Source organism: Fukomys damarensis, unplaced genomic scaffold (assembly GCF_012274545.1).
Source record: "Fukomys damarensis isolate Sample0158 unplaced genomic scaffold, DMR_v1.0_HiC HiC_scaffold_27, whole genome shotgun sequence".
In the NCBI taxonomy this organism is placed as follows: Eukaryota; Metazoa; Chordata; class Mammalia; order Rodentia; family Bathyergidae; genus Fukomys; species Fukomys damarensis.
The window spans coordinates 15,182,832-15,195,868 of record NW_022900939.1 but is presented as its reverse complement, the minus strand read 5'-3'; the positions used below and the strand labels follow the sequence as shown (position 1 = coordinate 15,195,868).

Sequence of the window (13,037 nt, the reverse complement as noted above, 5' to 3'; positions counted from 1 at the left end):
GCAGGAGGCGGGGTCCGGGAGGGCAACGCTGATTGGGTGAGTCCCTGGCGTGGCGGCCCATTGGAGGCGTGGCCAACGATGTTGGAGGCGGTGCTAAGTACCTCTTCCGTGAGACCTACGAGTTTGGAGGGAGGCGAGGGGCGTGGCAAGCCAGAAAGGAGGCGTGGCTTTGGAGGGCCTAGAAACTGGAGATCAGGCGGTGCTGCGGGCAGCTCGGGAGAAGGCCGGGAAGATGGCGGCCTCTTGGAGGCTGGGTTGTGACCCGTCTCTGCTGCGGTATCTCCTGGGCTTGGCCAGCCGGCGAAGCTTGCGGCTGGTTGAGGGCTCTGTCGGTTTCTCTGTCGGCCGTGGATCTAGCTGGAGATGGTTTCACAGCACACACTGGCTGCGGGGTGAGTGTCCTGGGCTCACTCAATTTCCCTGTGTAGCTGAGCAATGGGCCTGGGCCCTGGGCGTTCTTGATTGACGACCCGCGTCTAAGTGTGGAGGTGCTGGGTCTCCCATATTACTTTCGCTCTTTCTCTTGCTATCTAGTGACTTGGCTTCGTGCGTGCAGCATAGGGCTGTCCTGGAAGCTGGAACAGCTTGACTCTGTCCCTGGCCCCCTGATTTGTATGGCTTCTTTGTGACCTTGCCTTGGAATTTGGGTTATTTGATAAGCATCAAGAGAGATCCATTTTAAATGCTCTTCTCTCAGGCCCCCACAACAATCACATTTTAGGGTCCTTTCATGTTGTCAAGCATATCTGGGTGAGAAAAGCTGCTCAAGGTTCCTTGGATTCGAAAGCTACTATTGTTTTATTCAGTGTCAAAGTTCTTCCTTTCTGGAAGATCTAAGATCTTGGAGGCTAGTCGGTTTGTCCCACTTGATTGACACGTAATTTCCAAGACTCAATTTGTCAATATTTACAGCACCACAGATGTAGGGGCCAGGAGAATGTTCCAAGTAAAGCGTTCGCTTGAAATAATGAAAATTTAGTACAGAAATCATACTAAGTTATAGAAGATTGCCATTTGGTAATGATACGAGCACAAAAAATATGCTTCTTAATTAACAGCACAGTAGTATGTCAGTATGTCAGGCACACTGGGCCTGGGTAGGAAATCAAGGTGAGGGTGGGAGGTGGATAATAAAAGCAACAATTTTTAGTGTGACTTGTTATCTGCCTGGCATCGTTCTTGGTACTTACTTCTTGGAGTGGTGGCTCTGTGTGTAGCAGTCTCACTCTTTCATCTCCCAGTTTGTTAAATTGGACTTTCCTACAGCTCCTAGACATTCTGCTTCAAAAGGAGCTTGGGAACCTGCATTTTACAAACACCCTTAGGTGAGTTTTGATGTTTTGGTGCTTGATGAACTACACTGTCAGACTCCCCGTGAGAAAATCGGGAATGTTAAATGCCAGCGCTGGAAATAATCCAAGAGATTCATACCCTTGTTTGTAAAGGAACCTTTGGAGAATCTTTGAATGCTCCAGACTCTTTACGAAGAAGAGCATATGTGGTTACACACGAAAATGTGCGTGAAGTTTCAAGGGTTTTCTGATGCCTGATGTATCTTGATTTTTTAACCTATTCCTCATCCCCTGGCTGCAGACATAGCCTTGAGCAACTTGTCTAACTGAACATCATGACTAAAGGAGAGGGTACTACATCCCAAGGCAAGTTGCATTACTTTCCTATCTGGTGCCACAAAATAGTGGCTTAAAATAACACAAATTTACCGTAGTAACAGTTCTTGTGGCCAGAAGACCAAAACAGTGATATCTAGCAGGGGCTTTGTTCTTTTCTGGAAGCTCTAGTAGAGAATCTGTTTCTTGCCTCTTCCAGCTTCTAAAGTTTTCTCAGTCTGGCTCATGGCTCCCTCCCATTTTCAAAGTCTACAAGGGCTGGGCCATTATTTATCACATCACATCTCTCTCCTTACTGCCTCCTGCCTTCTGTCTTCCAGGGGATCTTTCTTATTATACTGGGCTGGATAATCTAGGATATTCTCATTTCAAGATAAGTTGATTAGTTACCTTAATTCCATCTTCAATCTTAGTTCTCTCTGGTCATGTAACATAACCTATTCACAGGTTCTGGATATTGGGATGCAGACCTCTCCCATGGGTGGTGGTGGTGGGGTCATTATTCTACATGTAAAGCTGTGTTGTTGGACAGCCAGCTCTTAAGTTATTTGGAAAGTTTAGATTGTTTTTTCATAACACTGAGCCAAATTTTTTCTTGTAACTTTCACCTAGAGGTTTTCGTTTTGCCATTCTGGATACACATGGCAGTCCTTGAACTGTGTGTTTTACAAAACATGAATATACAATGGTATTCTTTTTTCTTTATGTATATCCAGTTTTTCTCTGAGCTAGGTGGAAATTGTAGTCTAATAAAACTAAGCAGCTGTTTGGTTAACTGTAGGCTCTATGAATTAAGTATGCTAAATGATTTTCTCTTTCATATTTCTATATAGGATTTAAAAGTGTTATTCGGTGGGCCGGGGATAAGGGTTATTTGGAAGAACCCTTGAAGTTTTGGTTTCTTTAAAAAGTGTTTGTTGGTAGCATTTTTATGAACTATATGTCATATGCCAAATGTTTAGCACTTTCTAGAACTTTATTCATTTCTCACAACCTAGTAGTATATTTGGCATTATCAGTACTTCATTGGATAAAAATACTGAGGCTCAGAGAGATTAAGGTCAGAGAAGTTAAATCGTACAGCTATGCTATTGGTGAACTAAAAGTATATGTGTATTTGTTTATGTTTTTAAAAATCTTAGTTTTTTTTTTCTTTCAGCTAAAACACTTATTGAGAAGGCAGAGCCTATCGAATCCTCGCTTGTGTGATGTTATTTGAGTAAATTAATGAGCATCTATTATATGCCGGGCACATGATAGCCTGTTTGTCTTCTGACTAGAACAGATTCTCTGGATTCTGCCATATGGCCCGTCTGGTCATATTTAGCTCTTATGATCCTAAAGTTGATATAGGCCTTACCTTTAAGATATTTGTAGCCTGCTTGGGAGATAACAATAAAGGCTCGGTATCAGTAGTGTGTACAGTAAGCTGTCAGGATTAACACATTTACTATGGGGCCATTGGATGCCCGATGGGACAGTCATGCATGTAACATCTGTGGCTCAAGCAAGTGGGAAAGTGTTGAGGATGATAAGGAAGTACAATACTACACAGAGGACGAAATGGCAACTCTTCCAGACTGAGGGAATAACAAAACCAAAAGCCCAGAGGTCATATATGGTACTTACCAATCTGACTTCACATTTGTAAATTTTTTTTCAACCTACTCTAGGCAGGTAACTTTGAAGTTTGTGTTGCTGCCCTTTCAGAGTAGATGGCGTGATTTGGAATTTTAATAAAATGTTAATTAATAATACATTGGCCTTAGGGTGTCTCTGAGGAATAACATTGAATTTAAAATCCTATGCAAATAGAAAAATAAATGGTTCGATTTTGACAGTGATTTGCCTAATATATAATTACTGTATTGGCCTTGCATATTATAGGTATTAAACATATCTAGGAAGGAGAAATACAGGAAGCTTTTAAAAGACTCTAAGGTCTATACCGTTAGTAGTTCAATTTGACAACCATTGGGCTGACTCACTTTGTTTTAGAAGAAAATTAAATTTATTGATAACATTTAAAATCTAGAAAACTTTACAAAAAAGGTTCATATTTTTGTCTTCTCTTGAAAATTTAAAATTAGATTATACCCTTTCTGGTGCACAGAAGGCGGGACGGGGCTCTGGGCCGAGGTCCCGCCATGTAGAGCGGAAGATGCGGTGGAGCTGCAAGTGGCTCTTGCACCCTTTTTTTTTTTGCCCTTTTTGCCAGTCACTAGCTTCACTTTACTGGTGTGACAAATGATTAACTTTGATTAATCAAGGAATTCAGTGTTGGAGTCACTAACCACGAGCACACGCTCACAAGGAGAATTCGTAGTTCAGCAAAAGTGGGCCTCTGATATCAAGAAATAATTTGAGAGAGTGGGTTTGGAAATAAAAAGCATTCATTGAGAATTTACCATGTAGCATGCACTCTTCCAGTCACTTTATGTGAATTAACTCAGTAGATGCTCTGGTGATAGAGTTCCATTTTCGACAGATGTCTTCCCGACCCCAAATCCTGTTAACTTAAGCACGGTCTGTTTCAGTGTCAAGTGACTGCTTGATCATAGCAGAACAGTGTCAGCATGCTGAAGTTTTACTTACCATTTGTATATCCTAAGTGAACACCTGTACTTTTTGCATTTTATGAAATGAGACACGTTTTGGTAGTAACTACATTGTGAAATACTATTTCAGGGACAGTTGTGATATGACTATCATTTTACCACAATTTAATAAAATTCTAGAGCATATATAGGGAAGCAGGACTAATAGAATTAGAATGTAAGTTAATTTTTTGCTATTTTTAAGTTTCTAAGATAATATGCTTCCCTCTCTACCCCTTTGTTACTGGGGATTGAACCCGGGGCCTTTACACTGAGAGCTACATCATTAACTCATTTTTAATGTTTTATTTTTGAGACATGGTCTTGCTGAGTTACTGACTTGCCCAGGCTGGGCTGGAACTTATGATCCTCCTGCCCCACATGCACAGTGTTGGGGTTACAGGTGTGTGCCACCACACTCAGCTACAATAATACTCTCTTAAAGATTCCTTCTGATTGTTATCTTTATTTTTTTATAGCAAAATGTGTAAATTCCCCAAATGTGTGTATTTATTTCTTTTGCCAGACTTATAAGTAATGATTTCTTTTTGTCCGTGTTCCAGAATTGCAAAATAAAAGCCTCATGCAGGATTTTAGTCTTACAGTTTAATAATTTACAGCTGAAATGAAGTGTTGGTATTATTTCATTCAGAGGAAGTATTTTCCAGAGTGGTGACCTACTTAACAGTTCCAGCTGGCCTCCTTTCAAATGTGCCCTTGGATACTTTGTGAAGGTGCAGGAAAGAATCAAGATCCCCTGAACAAGATAGCGTGTATGGTGATTTTGGAGGGTAGGCAGTACATGTATCGTGGCTAGTGATCTACTTCATGCATTTTGTAACTTTATAGATAGGGATTCTATTACATGAAACATTTCTGGGGGAAAATTGGGATCAGCAAATGTAGCATTCAGGACAATTTGCTGAGGCATTTACTCACTCTGGCTTTTAAAGGGGCACAAGTCCATTTAAAAACTGGAGAAAAGTTTCATCACTTTTTTAGAAAAGAATATACATGCGAAATTGTGTATGATTCCAAGGGATTAAAATTCTCCTATAATTTACCCATAAATACCATCTAGTCTCAAGTCTACCCATAAACATTTTGTCCATTTCCTACAGAAAATAGTTATGCTTTTTTACAAGGATATTTACAGCTCTGAGAACAAAAAAGATGCATTTTAATATATAATTTTCACATATAAATGAATGATTAGTAGATACATATATTTCGGTGACTGCAAGAAAATAGGATCTTTTTAACTGGCCTGATTGTAAATGAGTTTTCTTTCACTTGAATAGCTGAGGAATCAACTCTGCAGTTTGTAAGACCGCTTGGGCACATTTTATAGGAAGAAAGGTTTTCTCTTTGGAGCTGTGACTTCTAAATTTGCTTCCCACTCCTTACCCCTGCCCTGTGCTAAGTATTAAACTCAGAGCTGCTCCCTTCCCTACCACTAAGCTGCATCCCCCACCTTCTTTCTGCTTTTCATTCTTTCCTTGTGCTACTAAGTAGAGCTATGTTTTGCCCCTTTCTTTGTATTCCATATCCAGTCTGTTAGTGATTCCTGTTATCTTTATTTTATGTAACCCAAGCACTGCCTACCACACTGGTCCAAGCTGCCACCATTGCTAATCTAGATTACTGTAGGGGTGTCCCAGTAGATGTCCTCACCACTGTCTTTGCCCCGACATGGTCTTGCCACATGTGTCCACAGTACAGTGCTTGCTGCTGTAAGTGTTCAAACTGAGGTAGAAACAAAGAATAATGACGGATGGGGATGAGTCACATGGGTGGGGGGTAATCTTCCTTTTGAACTTCCTTCCCTGCGGTTTGAACTACTTGCACTTGGCCTCTAGTGTGGTTCACCTTATGGGCAGCAGACAGGAGACTGAAAGGAGACTACTAGAGTGAGTTTAGGGTATTTCTTCCTGACCAGTTTTCACAGTGCTGCTTTTAAATTGTATGTCAGATCATTTCACTCTCCTGCAGAACTCCTCCAAGGGCTTCCCATTATATTCAAAATAAAATTGGAATTCCTCATGGTCGGGGTGTACCGAGCCCAGTGTGAAATGAACGCCCTTCACTTCTCTGGCCTCCACTCCTCCCAAGGCCCTTTTCCCTCATTCCACTCCTGCATATTTGCTTGCTTGTTGTGCTTTGGATTTGACAAGAATATGGTACTCATTCATTTGTGCTCGCTGTTACTTCTCTTTAGAGGACTCTTCCTTCATTCAGCTCAGCTTTTCTTAGTTTATTCTGTCTCTCTACTTTAGAATGGAAGGTCTACGAGACTAGGGATTTTACCTGTTTTTCATTTTTTTATATATTCAGCCCCTAGAAGAATGCCTAACTTGCAGCTGCCTGGTTGGTAGGTGCTGAATAAATATTTGTAAAATAAATAACACAGAGATGAACAAACAGATCTTTTGTCTTTTTCTTCCTCCATTCTACTCTTGTGCCATGAAATGGTCTTTCAGAAATGCAAATCTCTAGCTGTAAGCCCTTCCATTTCTCCCTCCTTGTGAGGTTTAGGCCAGACTTAAACAGAGGTGATCTCAAGGTCTTCACTTCACACTTAAAATTTGAAGGCTCATTACTTTAGGCATTTAGTCAGACTCCTAATTTGGCTTTTAACTCTGATTTTGAATAGTAAGACTGCACTAATGATAAAACGTTTGCCATTTATTTTAATGAGAGTTTTAAAATGTGAACCACAGCTAGTATAGAGATCACGAGTTAGTGCGCTTCAGCCTTGAGAACAAGGCTGGATAAAGGAGAGGATAGGAAGGAACTTCAAGTTTACGCTAGGAAGGTGAAGGAAACCTGTGAATCCACCACTCACCGCCGGAAGGAACTGTGATCATCTGCAATACACAACACTGTGATACATGTGGCCAACTATCTGGCCGCCTTTGGAGTCCATCCTCTTAATTGTTTCTATAATGTCTATCAGGAATAGTTAACATTTTTGAGGTTTACTCTTTGTCGGGCCCCCCTGTAAAGATGTTGCAGGAGTTATTTTTATTTTCCTGTACCAGTTGCCATTTCACAGAAGAGGAAATTGAGACACAGAAGGATGAAGTAATTTGTAGGGGTAGATTTGTAGCTTGAACCAAGGCAATTTGAAATTTGTAGCCCCAATACCTGCTCTCAAAATAACTATGGTATCCTGCTTCTCCTTAAGTTTTAAAAATTAATTAAATAATTTGTTAACAGTTATATATTTATTAAATGATAAGCTATCATTTTAGCACTGTAATATCTGTATATATTTTAAGTAGCCTAATAATTCTCGAAGGCTTATGACCATACAGTGAGTCTCTGCACCTTCTCTCTCCATTTCTCCAGTGTTCTCTCTCAGAAGCAGCAAGTTCTACCTCTGACCTTTCTTCTGGCATTGGCTCACCTCCTTATTTGTATTTTAGACTTTCTCTATTGATGTTTTCCCTAGCCAGTGTAATCATTTGTAATTCTTTGTTAAATTCATACTCATTATTTTTACTAAACAAATACTCTGTACAACTGAGCATTGTCATATGTTGTCTCATTTTGCTTGTTACCTTTTAGCTTTTGCTACAGGAATCACTGCTTTTAAACTTTTTTTGTTTGGTTTTCTGTGTAACTTCTGCAATTGTGTCCCACACCACCTCATAGTGTTTTCACCATTTTCTCTAATGTCAGTATTATCAGCTACGTTTTTGGTTAATTTAATTTTGTGGTTTTATATGTGGCCGGGTAGCTTGAACCCCTTTCCAGAGGTCCCCTTTCCGTTTCCAGAAAGAGCTCTAATTTGCTACTGAATGAGCACTGGAGGTAGGGATCCATGCCATGTACCAAACTGATTCGCTGGTCACCCAAATCCTGCCTGGTTTACGGTTCAGCTTTCCAGGGCATAGTCTTTGTTCACTTACTCATCTATTTACTTTTCTCGTTCCAAAAGAATTGCATGTCATTAATCCTTCTCCGTGTCTTCATTGGTTGCTGTTTAAAAATAACAAAACTTTTAACCTAGTTTTAGGTTAAGTTTTGAGGAGGGAGAGAAACTGAATAAACATATTATAGAAAATTATTTTATATAAAATAAAAAGCACCTGTAATAGCACTAGCTGCAAATAACTACTACTGTCACTATGGAGTATGTCTTTTAGTCTTTGTGTATGTGTAAATTGGCCGTATCAAAATTGGACTATACCACATACAGATTGAGGGTTATCTTTTATGTGTATGTTCCTTGATGTGCCAAGCAAGACCTGTAAATGCACCTTTCACACAACCTGTTGTGTATTTATTTCTATTTCAGCCATGTTATACTGTTCAGTCTGTTTATACCAGTATTGCACCAAGATAATTTTGAACAAAGAAAATTTATATTACAAGCATTCATAGTAATAAATCCTTAGTGTCTTTATTCAAATTTACAATTTTTATATTCTGTGCCTTGGTGTTGATTTTTAAATTACTTGCTTCATTCTGCCTTATTCCATCCAGCCTGCAGATGGCAGAATTGTTTTATTTGAACAGCAGTTTTAAGGGTTCAGTTTATTTAGTGAGTTCTGGCGGCAGAATGAGAGGTAATTAAATGAATGTTCTAGTAGAGGATAAGCAAATTAATGTTAGGGACAGGAAGCCTCACTAAGAATTTTCTGGGTAATTTATTTCTTCATTTTTCTACCTTTCTAATTTTTGTGTGCTTGGATTATAGTTCTATAAATGGACTAGAGAGCATGACACTTAAGCTATACCATATGTAAGCTGCTGAATTTCTTTAATTAATTTAGTCAGAGTAATGGAGGTTAGACCTGCTTCATATTATAACCATAAAGCAATTTGTTCTGCATTTATATTTTTAGAGTTTGCTTATATTAATTTCTTCTTTAATATGGAGACCTTTTAGAATTCATGTATGTGTCATCAATTTAAATCTTTAATAGCATTTTGTTCTTAGGATTAAAAAAAATTCTTTAGGGAACAAATTAGAATTAGATTACTGTGTCATATTTGAAGTTAAAAGGCAGAATTATGCTGGAGGAAAATTGGAAGAGCATGTTCAAAAAAATACAGAAGTTGCTTAGAGAAACTATGCAAAATTCAGGGATTGATTACTGAGACGGCAGGTAAAGCAGCACAGTGTACAAGCAGTTGTAATTGATCGTATTCTGTTGAGGCAAAAAGAAATTAAGAGATTATGACAGTTCTAATGATTTGTCAGATTTTTAACTTTTAAAATTAGTGTGCTTAAATATAGACTACTAGAAATATATATTACCATAGTTACCTTAACATTTTTTTATAATTTGCAGAACAGCATACTTTACAAGTAAATTACGTATAATTTGTTAGCTTTGTAAAAAGAGACAGAACACGTTACTACAGAAGAATTAAAACTAAATTTTGCATATTTTTGAGTGTTAACTGAAGTATCCTGTAAAATTTACACGTGCTTTATTCTAGTTCTTTGTTCGTTCATGTAGCTGGGGCACTGACATTAGTAGGAAAGACTGTACACTTCAAGACCTTGAGTTTGAAAGGGTAATGTTGGAATTCACTGCTTATTAGAATGAAGAGGGAGGCTGTAATTAATTTCTAATGAAAATTACATTATACAGGTATAGATTAAAATTCCATTCCAGGGATTCTAAAAAAGCTCACACTATCTTAAGAGTTGATAGCAACCATAAAGGGCAGATAATGATTATGTGCAGCACTGTTACTGAAAGCTGATTTTGTGATTATATAATTACTTTCCCATTAGAAACACTTTTTGAAAAGATGCATATAATGTTCCAATCCAAAGAGGATATACTAGAATGAAATATGTACTGTTATTAATAAATTCTCAGTTTTGAAGTTGTTTTTCTAGCATGAAGGCCTGAGGATAGATTGGTTAGAGTAAGCGCAGGACATATTACCCATTTTTGTCTCCATAATAAGTCAGAATAATCAGTCGAGCGAGAGTATGAGTGATGGAGATGTCAAAAATATCTTTCTTTGTTTTTTGTCACCTTCATTTCAGAGTAAGGATAGTGATCTATTACAGAATTTTTATACTTTATTATCATTATTCTCAGAAGCTATTTGAATTCATCCATGAAGGGTGACTATATGAAGGATGATTATGTTTTTTTTCTTTTTAAGATCTGAAAAATTTTGAGGTTCTTGATGTTGTGATTTGAAAAATAATGCTTAATAAATGCAGAGTTTCACAATACAGTGGTTAATGTGGGGACTAATGGAAATGTGAGGGTCTCTTAGGTGAAAGATAATATTAGATAGAATCATAAAATAAATATGAATTGTATCATGGCAGCTTAACCGAAGTATAAAAATATTGAAGAGAGATTTTGTTTTGAGAGAATTGATTTAGTATTTATCATAAATTAGAATCTGGATGTACTGCAGAATCACTGTGGTCCATTTATTTTGCTGCTTTGAAGTAGAACTCTGATAGTATATGTATATAATTATGAAATGTCATAATCCCCAGCTTGAACTTTCTGATAGAAGCAAGATATTATAACTTCTTTTTCAAAGCTGTGCTTTTCAAAAAGAGGCTGGCTTCTGCCATGATACTTTCTAGAAGGTAGGGATCTTTTTGCCTTAAAAAAAAAATAAGATTCACTATGTCACGATGAATCACTTTGTCACTATGAATTTTTTTTGAAAAGTAAGTTTTGAGAGTTGAGGTGGTTCTACTTCTTTTGTGTGTGTGGGGATACTGGGAATTGAACCCAGGGCCTTTGCACTGAGCTGCACCCTATCCCTCTTGCCATTATTATTTTTTGAGAATAGGTCTTGACAAGTCACTAAGTTTTCCAGCCCAGTAATAGGCACATAGCATAGTCTTGACAATTGAAAGATCATTTTATTATATCAAAATGTTTTCTATGTTAACCTTTGTGCTCTTTTTAAGAAAAAGTATTAAATTTTCAAATATAAGATTATTATGGTTTGAATTTGGAGTTGCATCACTAATGTTACAGTTTTGTGTGTGTGTGTGTGTGTGTGTGTGTGTGTGTGTGTGTGTGTGTTTTCCCTAAGCTCATTTTTAAAATTGTAGTTCACTCAAGAATTTGGTCTTCCAGTAGTACACTGATACATTGACATTATACATAGTAGTTTGTTATTTTGTACCATCTAATGTCTTACTTAATGTGCCTATTTTAGCCAAGAATTTATTTTACTAAGGAAAATGCAAACATTTTTAAAGCTATAATCTAATTGTGATATACCATCCAACTAGAGGTATCTTGACAATTAAAATTGTTGCAGTGATGATTGTTGAGAGTCATAGTAGACAGGAGTTGGATGGCCTGTGTATTCTTTTCTGAAGTAGTGACATGTTTTAATAGTACATTAGGAGATGGGAGACTCACTATAGCTATTTTTCCTTTCATGTTTCTAATATATATTATTAAAGATTGTCTGTTCTCTTCTTCATTTGAATTATTCATTGTCAGTAGTGAAAGGTGGTTTCTTGGGCCGGGGATTTGGTTTCTTCATACTAGAATTCTATACATTCTATACCCCCTCAAAGGTTTCTTCATACTAGAATTCTATACATTCAAGGTAGGGAAAGGTTTTGCTTGAATGTTTTATTAGCTGTATTAAAAATGCATACGTGGAGATAGTATGTCTGGTTGACTGTGTTTGAGTTTCTGGGAAAGTAGACTGCAAATAGCCTGTGATTCATGTTCCATATTTGTGAGGAACACTTGAGAGAGGCTGGCTGGGTGCTGTCCTAATGCTGGTTAGGTTGAAGGTAACCTAGAACGTAACTATTGGTGAGCTCCCCAGCAAGCCTCGGATTTGGGCTCTGGGCTTTTTGTGTCGGCAGAGTTTGTGTATACAAAGAAAGCTCACATAAGTGAATTGGTGCTTCACACTCAGGAGCCCCTGATGGAAAGAATAGAGAAAAGTGGACTGTGTGTCAGTCTGCCTTTGAAAGACAGGTTAATTGATGCCCAGTTCATAGAAGCTGAGAAAAATGCCTGCAGGCTTCCTGTAGATGGAAGGAAGTTCTTAGAAATTGAAGACAGCTGAGGCAGGTACATACGCTTTTCTCCAGGCTTTTAGAAAGGAGTGAAGGGAAAGTGCAGAGTGGACAGGAGCTTTCTTCTAACTGTGTGTACTATATTTAAAAGGAATAGAAGTGCCTTTAATATGAAGTCATAGGAGTTCTCCATTTCAAATTACAGTAAAATTGGTTCAGTTTCCCCAAGGAAATCTTTAACCTCATTTAACATTAGTGTTAAATTATCATATTCTTAGCCTTAAAATACTAACAGACAAAAAAGAAACTCCATTCTGTCATTTTCTGCCTTTTAAATAGATTAGCTATGCTACAGTGTCTTACTTGTTTGGGTCTTGAAAGTTGAGTAAGTTGAGGAGAGAACAGGTTCTGAAAAGACGTCAGACAATGCGATTTGTTGCCATGGTATTTTATGAGTATAAACTTTATATAAATTGTAATCTAAAAGCTGGGAGCTGTTTGAATTAGTCCTAGACTGTGGATGACAATTGGGAAGCCCAGCTGTAGAGATATATAATGTCTCCTTTGGAGGAAAGGAAAGAGTAGTAATGTTTCATTGAGAAATCTCAAGGTTGAGGTGATACCTGCCTTTTCGGATCCCCAGTTGAGGGAGCAAAATCTGGTATCATTTAAACCCCTCGTGTCCTCTTGCTTGAATATCTTTGACAAAGCAAACTTGTCCTTTCATATGTACTCACAGGAATTTTTGAATATTGCATAGTATAATATACAAGAAAATAAAAACAGTTTCTTAAACTCAGATCTTGATTATTCTGCTAT

General features: G+C 37.8%; 1 protein-coding gene across 3 annotated transcripts in view; it reads left to right on the top strand.

The window, feature by feature from the left end:
• The first annotated feature begins 173 nt into the window (after positions 1-173).
• Positions 174-13,037, top strand: part of Pdhx (pyruvate dehydrogenase complex component X) — a 62,477-nt gene continuing 49,613 nt past the window's right edge. Inside the window, exon 1 of one of the 3 annotated variants that reach the window (XM_010612599.3) lies at positions 174-392. In XM_010612599.3, the coding sequence (XP_010610901.1) occupies positions 233-392 (160 nt within the window). In that variant the 5' untranslated portion in view covers positions 174-232. The remainder of the gene's footprint in view (positions 393-13,037) is intronic. The other 2 variants (XM_010612600.3, XM_010612597.3) reach the window with 2 other exon arrangements.